General features: G+C 32.8%; 1 protein-coding gene across 1 annotated transcript in view; it reads left to right on the top strand.

The window, feature by feature from the left end:
* The window catches only part of LOC134259983 (dipeptidyl peptidase 2-like), a 47,439-nt gene that overhangs the window by 22,451 nt on the left and 12,344 nt on the right, over positions 1–12,644 (top strand). The window contains exons 3-6 of the mRNA XM_062742574.1: positions 3,974–4,137; positions 4,562–4,697; positions 6,689–6,773; positions 9,768–9,934. Of these exons, the coding sequence (XP_062598558.1) occupies positions 3,974–4,137; positions 4,562–4,697; positions 6,689–6,773; positions 9,768–9,934 (552 nt within the window). The remainder of the gene's footprint in view (positions 1–3,973; positions 4,138–4,561; positions 4,698–6,688; positions 6,774–9,767; positions 9,935–12,644) is intronic.

The raw sequence follows: 12,644 nt of genomic DNA, 5'->3' as shown, positions 1-12,644 counted from the left end.
TAAACCTAAAAATAAAAAAATGCTGGCCTTAAGGAAAAAATGTGCAGGTTACAAATTCAAAACTTGGAAAGAATGGAGCCTTTTTGCTTTGACCTGGAATTTTGTACCAGCTAACTAGCATACAGTATTGAGCTGGAGAGACTGCTATGAATACACATTTTGAGTTTCAGTTTAAAATACTGTAGACATACTTTTTTCCATGGGGTCTTAATTCCGTGGAATCTCAATTTCCGTTTAATCCGCCTGTTGAAAATTACACGGATTTTTTTAGACTGTCACTATATGCCTTGCATTTATGTTAAGTATGCTTGGACAAATTTTCGCAGAAAATTTGTGACTGCGTACATAGCGTAAATTAATACCAGGCGGAAAAAAAGTACTTCTACAGTATATGCTTCAAATCATCATGACTGTTGCAGTCCTAAATGGATGAATACTTTTAACTTCATTCTATTCAATTCTCCTATCCAGCAAGTCAAATACAGATTGTTTTAAAGGTTGTTCTGAAGTAAAGACTTGCATGTAGATCAATTTTTTGTGGTTCAGAGTACAAAATTAACTCTTATTCTCGTATTGGATCTTTACCTTCATATGAAAAAGGATGCTAATTGGTACATTTCATAAAGAATTCATGAACAGAAAAAGAGGCAGAAAATATAGTCATTAGATATTCACAAGGTTGTCTAAATATAAAGGCCAAATGATATGTTGGTTAATTATTCATTGCCTAATTAATGATTACGTAAGTATAACTTCTGGAATTCCAATTTTATTTTAACATTAAAGAGAAGCCCAGTTCTTGTATCATGATTTTCTAAAAATTTTAGCTTCTGAAGCTACAAATTACTGGGAACACAAAGAGAATAATGGTTTCTTTTGATTTGGAATCAATTTGGTGCTCTGAGAGTAGGAGAATAGAGGACATAAATCTGTAGAAAGTCTGAAATGGCTCACAAATCTTTACTCTAGTCTTAGTTGCAGGAATTATTATGTGTGAAATTTATTTGACTTGTTTCAGTAATGGAGAAAATGTTCTGGAGGTATTATTTCTTTCCTTTGTTGCAAGCATAAAGATAATTTTCAGTCTTTAATTACGCAATCATGTGAAGTTCTAAACTAGAGTGTTTCAATTAAGGAATGTTTGCGTCAGCTACTGTTATAGCATCATTAAAGATATACTTGGTAAATAATTAATATAAGAGTATCAGCTATTTATTTGCATGCTATTATTATGTACGGACAATAAAATAGACATATTATTTGTCATTTTACCTTAAAATCCTTAAAAATGAATATTATATGCATGTATAGTTATGGAAGCACAGCAACTCAAAATTTAGAAGACCATATAAGTTAATCTTTATTTTTATTTCCCTAAAATGTAGGCCCCTCTAGATCCCTTAATTTAGGGGCCAGCCCTTTTTCTGAGATATCATTTGAAAGATCTTGTAATTCTGCACAAATTTTGTTCTATATATTTTAACAAAATATTTTTAGCTTAGAAGACAACAAGGAAAATATGTGTAAATTTTCGCTCTTTTAGGCGTTCTAATTTTTTACCCCTATATAGCGCCATTTTGAATACAGAAATCGAAAAACAAAAACCGATGTGCACAACTTCAATCCTTCTATTATCTAAAATCAGTAGAATTTCTGTTCCAGCCTTTGTAGTCTCTGAGCCTTTATCTGGAAATGAAAGCCTATAAATTTTCGTTTAAAGGGAAATAACTCAAAACTGGAAGTGAATTTTTTAAATATCAGACAACATTCTAATAGAGATTAGTAACGTCTATAAACTCTGAAAATTTGAGCAAAATCTATTGAGAAATGAGTGAGATATGAGCCTTCAAAGTTGGGGTCTAGGAAGTAGAAGAAAAAAAAAAGAATAATAATCTTTACCAACAGAATCAGTAGAAGGTCTTCCGTTGGAAACGGAAGACCTTAATTAAGGTCAAGGTGAATTTGATTTATGCAAGTGTTTTTCATAAGAGTTTAACAACAAAAACTGCACATGCTAAATAGCTATAAGCATAAACTTTCCTCTGAAATGCCCAAAACAATTCTGTTTTGCTCAGTATAAACTATTTGGAGAATTAAGTCAAGGTCAAATAGAAAGTTAATTCATTAGTTGGTAACCATGTGAATTTCACAAAAACCATAACCCTTTAATGCAAAGTAATACATGACCAAAATATCAAATTCATTCTGCTTACAGTTCTAAAGACAGCTGGACAGACATACAAACAGTCTGGATAAAGTGATCCCTAAATGTTGCTCAACTCTGCACTGCAAGGACACCAAAATCAGAATCATAGGCAGGAATTTAATTTGGGGCGGGGGGGGGGGGGCTGATTTGTTCAGGGGGGTATCATATATATACATGTTGGCAAAACAATCAGGGTGGGGATGGTGAGGGTCTGGTACCATAGTAAAACTTGTACATACAAATTATATTGATGGCATAAAGAAACAGATCAGAGAACGTTGTTGTTTGGCGCTTCTTGTCAATTATCTAACTGCCAGTAAGCAGGTGCAGTATGGTTACTGCTGAGAATGTGGAGAGTGAGAACTTATATTGATATTTACTTGAAGCCAAAGCAATTGGTTGTGTGTTATCAGTGTCTATTGTGTTGGTCTTGATGGTCTTCTAATAACACTCAGAGCTTAAGAAAGCAGACTCCCCTGAGGGGACAATTTGCTGGGAACCTGACTGGAATATGTCAATTCCTATCGGTGGTTCAGCTGATGTTATTGTACAGTAGATGACGAGCTCTAATTCTCATTCAGTGTTTCTTTCATGCCTGGGTCCAGGTCTAATTATTATAGATTCAGCCCACACATTTCTGACAGTTTAGCTGACAGTTTTGTGAGTTAGAACTGTTGCATTCATTCATACATTGAATGGGGTTTATGTCTGTTATTGAATTTTTTGAAGACTATAAAATGATTGCATTTGTAGTTGTTTTTTTTTAAAATATAGAGTTAATTACAAAAATGCTGACACAACAATATGCTCATTAAAGAGTCCAGATGGTATTTTCAAAGTGAATATGATGTAAGGTCAATTCTTTAAAACTTATTTGATTTTTACTTGCACACTGAATAAGTTGGTCATTAAATGAATAGGGATGAGAGAGACTGAATGTTAAAAACTGGTTTAACTATTAAATCAGAAAGAAGTAGTGAATTAAATATAAAAGAAAAAAAAAAGCTTAAAATTAATGTAAAGCTAAATATTGTGTCCTAGAGCTTTTCAAAGGGGAGAATATTGTATGGCCTTAAATTATTTCAGTTTTCTTATTGGTCCAAATACTGTAGATCACTTAACTTTCACGACACCTTATTTTCGCGAGATAGTCATTGACTCTTTATAAGCGAGACAAAATTTTCACGAATTGTCGTCATTGCTCTATATAACCTTAAGGAATTCTATTATGCGCGAGAATGAAATTTTCGCGAGCATATCGTCTCAGGTAATTAAGCGAAAATAAAGTTCTCGCGAATAAAAAGTGATTTACAGTATTGTCCAAAGTCACAACAACTTAATTGAGAACCCTTTGACATTCCGACTTCAGACTTGGAACTTAGAAATGAGATGCACAATATGCACAATACCAAAAATATTAATCCATTTCTTAAATCAAGGACAACAATATCCAAGGTATAACTGTAGAACTCTTGACATCAGGATAGAATTTTAAATGTAAAAAAAAGAACAATATCAATACTTAATATGCAACATCGGATGTTTTGGACTTCCAGAAAATTAAAAATGCTGAAACACATTGATTTTAACAGATAACACTATTTTTTATGTGTTATTTCAAAACAAATTAGATGGAAGTTATATCATGTCACATCTAGACAGTTCACAAAAATTGCAGGCTTAACACATTGTCAAGTCTGGTAGACACATTATGGAGAGAGAATGAGACAAATGTTGATATAATGTTCCTGGACTTTCATTTTTCAGCGTTTCTATGGGAAATCATTACCCTTTGGGAACCAGAGTTTTTCTCATCCATATATTGGGTTGCTGAGCATTGAACAGGCCCTTGGGGATTATGCAGTTTTGTTGACTACTCTTAAACAGGAATTGAATGCTACTTCCTGTCCCGTCATCAGCTTCGGTGGAAGGTTTGAAAATTTCTTTCATTATGCAGAGATGTTGCTTTTCCAATTTGAAAAGCTATTTGAATATCCCAAAAATTGAAGATATGTTAACAGTAATTATAAGTTACGTACTCATCTCCTGTTAACATTAAAGCAAAATGGAAAGCAATTCAATTTATTTAACACAAATAATGTTATAATTCATCAGAATATTGATTTTCCTAGCATTAATAACTTTCTTTAAATAAAAACAATTGGATAACCAAACTATAATTAAAATCAATGAATGATATTTGGGATGCTCACTCCTCCATGGCACCTGATTCCTGGCACCTCATGTTTTGGAGGTCTTGTTTGCTCTGGTCCAATTTTGTATTGTTTTATGGACTTTTGATCTTGAATACTGTTCGCTATCTCCATATGTTTAATATTTTTATTTTATTTTTAGCTATGGGGGGATGTTAAGTGCTTATATCAGATTTAAGTACCCAAATCTAGTGGCAGGGAGCATTGCAGCAAGTGCCCCCATTTACCTCCTGTCTGCTGACTCAAAGAGAGACTTTTTCTGGGAAGATGTAACTAAGGTAATATTTTTTAGCTCACCTTTACAAAGTCAAGATGAGCTTATATGTTATACCTTCTATATTAGCTTTGGCTTCCAGCAGCCATGCGGTTATAGTTTTAAGAGCATTTCCATTTCCAGGTCATTATAAGGCTAAGCGTTACCTTTACCAAACATGCATGGATGATGCATCTAGGGAAAGAAACTACCAGACTTGCTGTAGATTCTGGATCTAACCTACATTCTTCAGATGAGTGAGCAGATTAAAGTTTTTGGAGCAGGTCCATTCTAAAATAATTTAATTTTAGCTGTAACACATCATTTGATGGAATAAAAAAAATTTTTAACGGGGTATATCGTATAATAAAAGTTACCTATGTCACAATGAGTTACATCAAAAATGTATTACTTCGCGTGATGTTACTTTTAAAATATACTTAATTTGAAGCCATTTTTTTGAGGAAATATTGTCTTATTGTCCACAATGAAATTTAATTATAAGGAATATAAGATATAACATAACTTGGGGCAGTTTACACTTTTTATAAACCGCTGCATGGTTTCTAAAGCGTAAACTGCCCCAAGTTATATTATATGGTATAAAATAGGCTAAAATATGCTTCATTCGTTAAGTAATTTTAAGCCCTACCTGGACTAAACTTGCATGGTTGATGCGCATCAAAGGATGGACACTACCAGACTTGCCTCAGATTCTGTATCTGACCTTCATTTTCAAGATGTGTAGCCAGGTTATATGTTTTTGGAGCAGGTCCATTCCCCAAAAAAACTAGAAGACCTACCTGGGCCATACTTATATGGATGCTGCAACTATGTATGGAAACTTTCAGACTTGCTTCAGATGTTGAATCTGATATACATTTCCCAGATGAGTTATATTTTATGAATATTAGCATGGATGATGTATCTAGGGATGGACACTTTAAGACCTGCTTCGGATGCTGAATGAATATGGCCTCTCTTTCCCACAGGAGGAAGTTCATTGTGATTTTTTGTATACATACATGTATCTATTGCACCTTTGCAATACCAAAACCATTTCTGCTTTTTTTTTCTAGCCAATATGCTCAGATGAGCAATGTGACCCATAGGCCTTTTGTTTTATTTATGGAGAACAACAAATTCTCTGAATAAGCTTGTTAATAACAAAATCTGTTGTGCTGTAATATGCATTTATTATCACATCATTGTCCCCACCTATAGACTAATGTTTCTCCAATACCAAGGAGTTCCTGTAAATTAAAAGGGCCAGCAGATTTTTGATGTAGAGATCAGAGTTTAGATAATGTTTTTTTTATTTTAAAAGTTATTTATTCATTTTTTTAAAATTTTTATTTATATAAACTCAATTATGTTCCTGTTTTTACAAATTTTTTATTCTTTTTGTAATTGTTATTTTAAAGATTGAACAAATAAATGAATAATTTCAGGACTTTATAATATGTACCTACAGACTGGTATTTAGGTGGTATCACGATACGTATCACGCACAAAAAATGTATACCGGTATACAATTTCATTTTTTAAATGTTCCTGTTTAGACAGATGGTGCACGTGTTTCAATTTCAATAGATAGACTTCCACCGTGAACCCCTACCCAGGCATATACAACAATAGATAAATTTAACACTGTTAAGTTCAAGAAATATAAATGTATACATTTTTTGTGTGTATTTAATTACTGTAGATTTAATACTTTCCATTTCACAAAGAATATTTGAATTTAAAGCAGGAAATTTTCTAAGATTATGATTATTAGTAGATATAATCTATACTTATAATAACATATGTGAGAACAAAATTTTCGAAAGCAGTCTAACAGTCTTTGAAATTCCACAAAAATCTCTTGTGAACAAAAAGTTATTCATAGTACTACTTTTAATAAAAAAAATAAAATTACCTAAGTTTTTTTTTTTTTTTTTTTCAAATTTTGTTTAAATTTGATCTAGGTAATGATTTCTTATGCATGCTAAATTTGGTTGATTATTTTTGTAGGATTTTAATGCAGTATCTCCGAAATGTGTCGACAGAGTAAGAACAGCATTTGTACAGATGGATATTACTTCCCGTAAACCGGAAGGTAAGAGTTTGACTTTATATCTCTCTTGTTGCTTGCATGTTTTTGAATGCCATTTGATGAGGGCAATGACATCAAATCCTTTGAATCGTAGATAATTGCCATACTTCAGTTCATTGTTCTATTGATTATTCCCTATAAAGCAGTCACAATGTTTTTGTTAGATAGATAATTATGTAACATTATATGCAGGTTCCTGGCCTGTAGTCCACATCTTTGTCCCTGAATTATAAATGAATCACTGCAGGCAGACATGTAGGCCACCCATCTATAGTGCACAGTACTAAAATGTCAGGGAGTCTAATGTATGGAAATATTAGACACACCCCCTTCATTTTATGATAAATTTAACATTGAGTCATCTTTAAAGTATACTTTTAGGAAATACTTGTTTGTGTTGAATTAAATAAATTTATTTATTTCTGCTTAAAATTTTAAAATAAATGATTTATTAGCAATCAAAATAGAAATATATATTTTGGGAAATAGACTTAGTGTTTGAATTATCACCCAGTACAGCAAAACATGGTAGTAACGAACATGCTTATAATGAATTGACACTTATAACGAAGTGATTTTCATTTCCTCAATGTCCTTGAAATATAATGTTAACTTTATGGATATAATGAATTACTTTCATAATGATGTGAAATTGTCCACCACTTGCACTTCATTAGAAGCGTGTTTAACTGTACCTCTCATTAGCTAACCTCAACGAAGTTGGGGTGACCATTAAGTCTATATTTGTGTATCGGCGTGCAACAAAAGTTTTTTGGAGCAGTTTTCTTTTTAACTACTTCTATGTCCTATATGGATTAGACATGCATGGAGGATGGTTCTAGTGTGTTTCATTGCACCATTCAAAGTTTCAGATGCTGCAATTTCAGGGAATGACCAGGTTAATGTTTTTGGACAGGTTTAAAATTTTTGTTGCAGTTTTTGGTGTAATTTCCAAGTAACTATAAGCCCTATGTTGACAAACTTGCATGGATGACACATCTAAGGATGCTAATTGGGCTTGTATGCTAGACCTATTTTGTCAGTGAACAGGTTAAAGTTTTTCATAGATTGGATTAGTTCTATAAGAATGTTGACCAAACTTGCATGGATGTTACATATATGGATGCATAATTTTAGGCATTACATGCTGAATCTGACCTAAAAACCGGTTGAGTGAACATTAAAGTTTTCGGAAGGTTTCATTTCCAAGTAACTAAAGCCCTATGTTGAAAAATTGCAAAACACTTTTGCTTCGATAAATGTGCCTACATTTTCCGGTGATGAAAAAATTGGTGCAGGTTTCATTTCCAAGTAACTAAAGCCCTATGTTGACTAAACTTGCAGGATTTTAAATTTTTATGGATGTCTGACTTTTTCCGGTTCAGTCTTTAAAGTAATGCATGATTCATTTAGATTATATGCAAATGACAAACTTGTCATGGATAAGACTTATAAGGATGCATAAAGGCTTGCTTTAGATGCTGTCTGTTAACAGATTGTGGATGGTCATTATAAATTTAGTTTTTTGCATGCAGAAATTAAATTTTAAAAAATCAATTTGTAGGTCTTAAACAGCTGTCATACATGGCCTTTGTAAGCCAATAAATCTTAGGATGCAAACTAATGGACTTGCTGGGATGGATTAGAAATGCCTTTACCTACCTAGCCATGATGGAAGTTATGGGTGCGTATCCAAAAAACATCCTTATATAACATTGTATAATAAACTTGCACAGTAAAGGATAGAACTATATTTAGTAAATAATTCTTTTCCAAAATCTAGTTAATTTTTTATGTAGGTCATTCAAAGTATCAGAAAAATTGCTTAAATATTTTCATTTGATACCCTTGTCGGTTAATTGTGTCTTTGCCTTAGGTTAAGGTTCAGTTTTTTGGAGCTTTTTCTCCTATTTTAATCCTACTTATGTTTTTATGTGACCATTAAGTCTATATTTGTGTATGTAGTGCAACAAAAGATTCTCCGTGTACGTTAATATTACTTTTAGTTATTTATTGATGACAGAAATGGGTGCCTTATAACTAAGCAGCTGTTATAGGGAATAATTAAAGAACATGAACATGATTTAAAATAGCTGTTAATAATGGAACAAAACAGAAGCTGACAACACTTGGTACAAATCTAATTTGGTACTGTATATAGATATTTTGTCACATGTAATTTGTGGTAGATTGGATTAGTTCTGCTGAATGTATGAAATTGCTAGGAGTGTTGACACATATGTCAGTAATTCTACTTATTACATTTTAGAAACATATAAAAACGTGGGTAATTGTAAATAACAGTTTTAGGAAGTTTCAAGAAAATCAAAAATTAAAACACTTTTGTGATAAATGTGCACTTCTCATTAAAAAATTAACAAGTGAGCAAAATGTGGATTTGCAAATTTTTATGCATGGATGATACATCTATGGATGCAAATAACCTGGCTAATTGCTTCAGGTGCTGAATCTGACCTACATTTTCTGGATATCCGAATGAATCAGGTTAACCAGTTATAGGGAATTCGCAATATGCATGTTTTCCTTCAGGTTTTACGATGAAATATGACCAAATATGCATATCTTGATACATCTAAGGTTTTATTATGAATTGTATTCTATGCATGCTTCAAGTAAATGAAATCTGATTCAATTTTTCAATTTTTTTAAAATGTTTAAAGTTTTTTATGATGTAAATTTCATTATATTTAATCTCAACGGGACTCAAAATATGTTGATATCAAACTTCGCATATTAGGATAACCGTAAAATTTTACAAAGATTTGTTAAGAATTTTGCTACCAGAACTTGCTATATCCGTGAATTCGCTATATCTTCCAGATAGTAAACAGTGTTTTACTGTATATGGCTTGTGATTTCATTGACAGGCTTGTCCTCAGAGCTAGAGAGCCCTTTAATGAGATTTAAGGTCATTACTAGTCATTAGAACTTGTATTGCATGAAGAAATTAAATTTTAAAAAAAATCAATGTTGTAGGTCTTAAACAGCTGTCAAGTACATTTGGCCTTTGTAAGCCAATGACTTCTAAGACTGACTACCGTCACTTCCTGGGATGGATTAGAAATGCCTTTACCTACCTAGCCATGATGGATTATCCGTATCCAACATCCTTCATGGGTAATCTTCCAGGATATCCAGTAAAGGTAGACTATATTATAGTACATAATTCTTTTCCAAAACCTGGGAGTGTATTTAGCTCACCTCAACGAAGTTGGGGCTTATGTGATACCCTCAGTGTCGGCTTCAGCGTCCCAGGTTAAGGTTCAGTTTTTTGGAGCTTTTTTCTTTTTAAGTACTTCTGTGCCCTATGTTGATTAGACATGCAGGCAGGATGCTTCTAGTGTGTTTCATTGTACCATCAAGGTTTCAGATGCTGTAATTTCAGCAAAGGAAGGACCAGGTTAATGTTTTTGGAGCAGGTGAACAGTTTTGGTGCAGTTTTTGGTGTAGGTCTCATTTTCAAGTAACTATAAGCCCTGCGTGGGTGATAAATTGCATAAATTTTGCACACTTTTTGGATGCTGAATCTGACCTACATTGTTACAGATGAGTAAACAAGGTTAAACACCCAATGTTACGTTAACGCCCCTAAAATCTACCTGATTCAAGATTTGAAATTTACCGGCTGCCAATCGTTAAAAACAAACAAAAGCTTCTGATTCGATTGACAGGCCAGCTACCCGTGCTACCTGATAGTCTGAGTTTGTGTGTTTTGAAAACGATTGCCTGGTCATTTGTCAAACACTTTCATGTACCCACCTTGTATACACATTTAAAAAAACTTTGGTTAAATTTTATTTCAAAAATAATTTAGAGTAGATAATTAAAACTTGACTTCAAAAAATATTTTCTTTCAATCTCAGCGGCTGTTTTTATATTAGGCGATATGTCTTCCAAGATATCTATAGAATTTAACAGTTTGTGCACAGCGCTATTTGCCGATTAAAATTATAACAAATTGAAATATGATATTTACGAAATATATTGCATGGATAAAAAATTATTTCATCAATGTCTAGATGTGTATATATGAATACAATCTACACCTTGTTCCGTTGTATTTTAAATGTCAGAAACATGAATTTCTGAATTTTAACTTTTAGGCATTTGGCCATACCTTGAATATATATGCGAAATAAAAAGTATATATACAAAGCCAAAGCAACTTCTCATAAACCGAAATCTGCAAACAATAAAAAATTTTAAACACTTTGCACCCGGTAATGGTGAATATTTTCGACACAATGTGTTGATGTGCATATTCCTAGGGTACAAGTATGTTCACACGACGGATAGGCCTATGAATGGAATTTTTTTTTTTATTTTGATATTTACACAAGTTTAATTAACTTATGCATTTGTAGCCATACCTGTGTTCTTTTCTTTAATTTATAAAAATATGAAAACGATATATTTTTTTTACAAAGTTTTATAATTAAATTTTATATAGAAATATTTCAATTATTTCAAGTAGCTTTCACAAATTTAAACACGAAACTTTGTAGATATTTAGGACACAATATGTAGATGTGCATATTACCAGGAAATTCCGATTCCTTTATTTTTCCGGGAATTTCCGAACTTTTTAACTTAGGCATTTGTCCATACCTTGAATATAGAGATGAACAGTTTGTCAGCGCAACTCCTCATAAACCGCTGCACAGAATTTCGTCAAACTTTGCAGGTATTTAGGACACAATGTGTAGATGTGCATATTACCAGGAAATTCCGATTCCTTTATTTTTCAATTTCCTGGCTTTTTAACTTAGGCATTTGGCCATACCTTGAATATAGAGATGAACAGTTTGTCAGCACAACTCCTCATAAACCGCTGCACAGAATTTCGTCAAACTTTGCAGGTATTTAGGACACAATGTGTATGATGTGCATATTACATCAGGAAATTCCAGATTCCTTTATTTTTCCGGAATTTCTGAACTTTTTAACTTAGGCATTTGGCCATACCTTGAATATGGAGATGAACAGTTTGTCAGCGCAACTCCTCATAAACCGCTGCACAGAATTTCGTCAAACTTTGCAGGTATTTAGGACACATTGTGTAGATGTGCATATTACCAGGAAATTCTGACCTACATTTAGTTAGTTGTTGGTGTGGGTTTCATTTCCACACTTTCAACAACTAAGCCTTTGTTGGCAAATTTGCATGGATGAACAGTTTGTCTGCACCACTTATGGACTCTTAAACTGTTGCAACATACACCTATATTAACCAAACTTGCACAAATTTTGCATCAAGGGATGAAAACTCTCCCCCCCCCCCCAACCACTTCAAATTAATGTTTGGATTTGTATAATGCCATAAATTTTGATTCCATTATAGCCTATATAAGCCCTCTCCACATTTAAATGTCTTCAGATGTGGATTTTGATGTGACATTTTTTTGCAATTATTGCCCTTTTTGATCTATACTATGTATTTAAAGTGCATTGTGCCTTTCATAATGTGTTTTTTGGACCGTCAAGTTTTTTGGGTAATTGTGTGGCTATGTGAGCTAGCTCACTTTTTCTTTCATTACCTATGTTTGACACCTTTGTTTGTATGTCTGCAAGTTCCTCTGTTGTATCGTTAGGTGGCCTATTTATATTTGTTCTGTCTGTTGTCAAACATTGACCTGCATTTTCTTGCATTCAACTTTTAAGTTGTTTACATTTTCAGCCCTGTAACCTATTAATAAACTGCTAAATAAGTGTTATCTGTGGTGCCTATTTTGGTATGTGGCATACTTAAGTGAAGGAGAACAAATGACTTGTTAAACTGTTTTGCAGTCTTGAGGATATGTGTATCAGGGATGGTGTAATTGATAAAATTAACTGTCATTGATGATAATTAAT

This window comes from Saccostrea cucullata, unplaced genomic scaffold (assembly GCF_032062105.1).
Source record: "Saccostrea cucullata isolate Sc308-1 unplaced genomic scaffold, CSIRO_AGI_Scuc_v1 ctg1505, whole genome shotgun sequence".
Classification (NCBI taxonomy): domain Eukaryota; kingdom Metazoa; phylum Mollusca; class Bivalvia; order Ostreida; family Ostreidae; genus Saccostrea; species Saccostrea cuccullata.
Note: the sequence above shows the minus strand (reverse complement) of the source record. Positions and strands in the feature narration are given on the sequence as shown.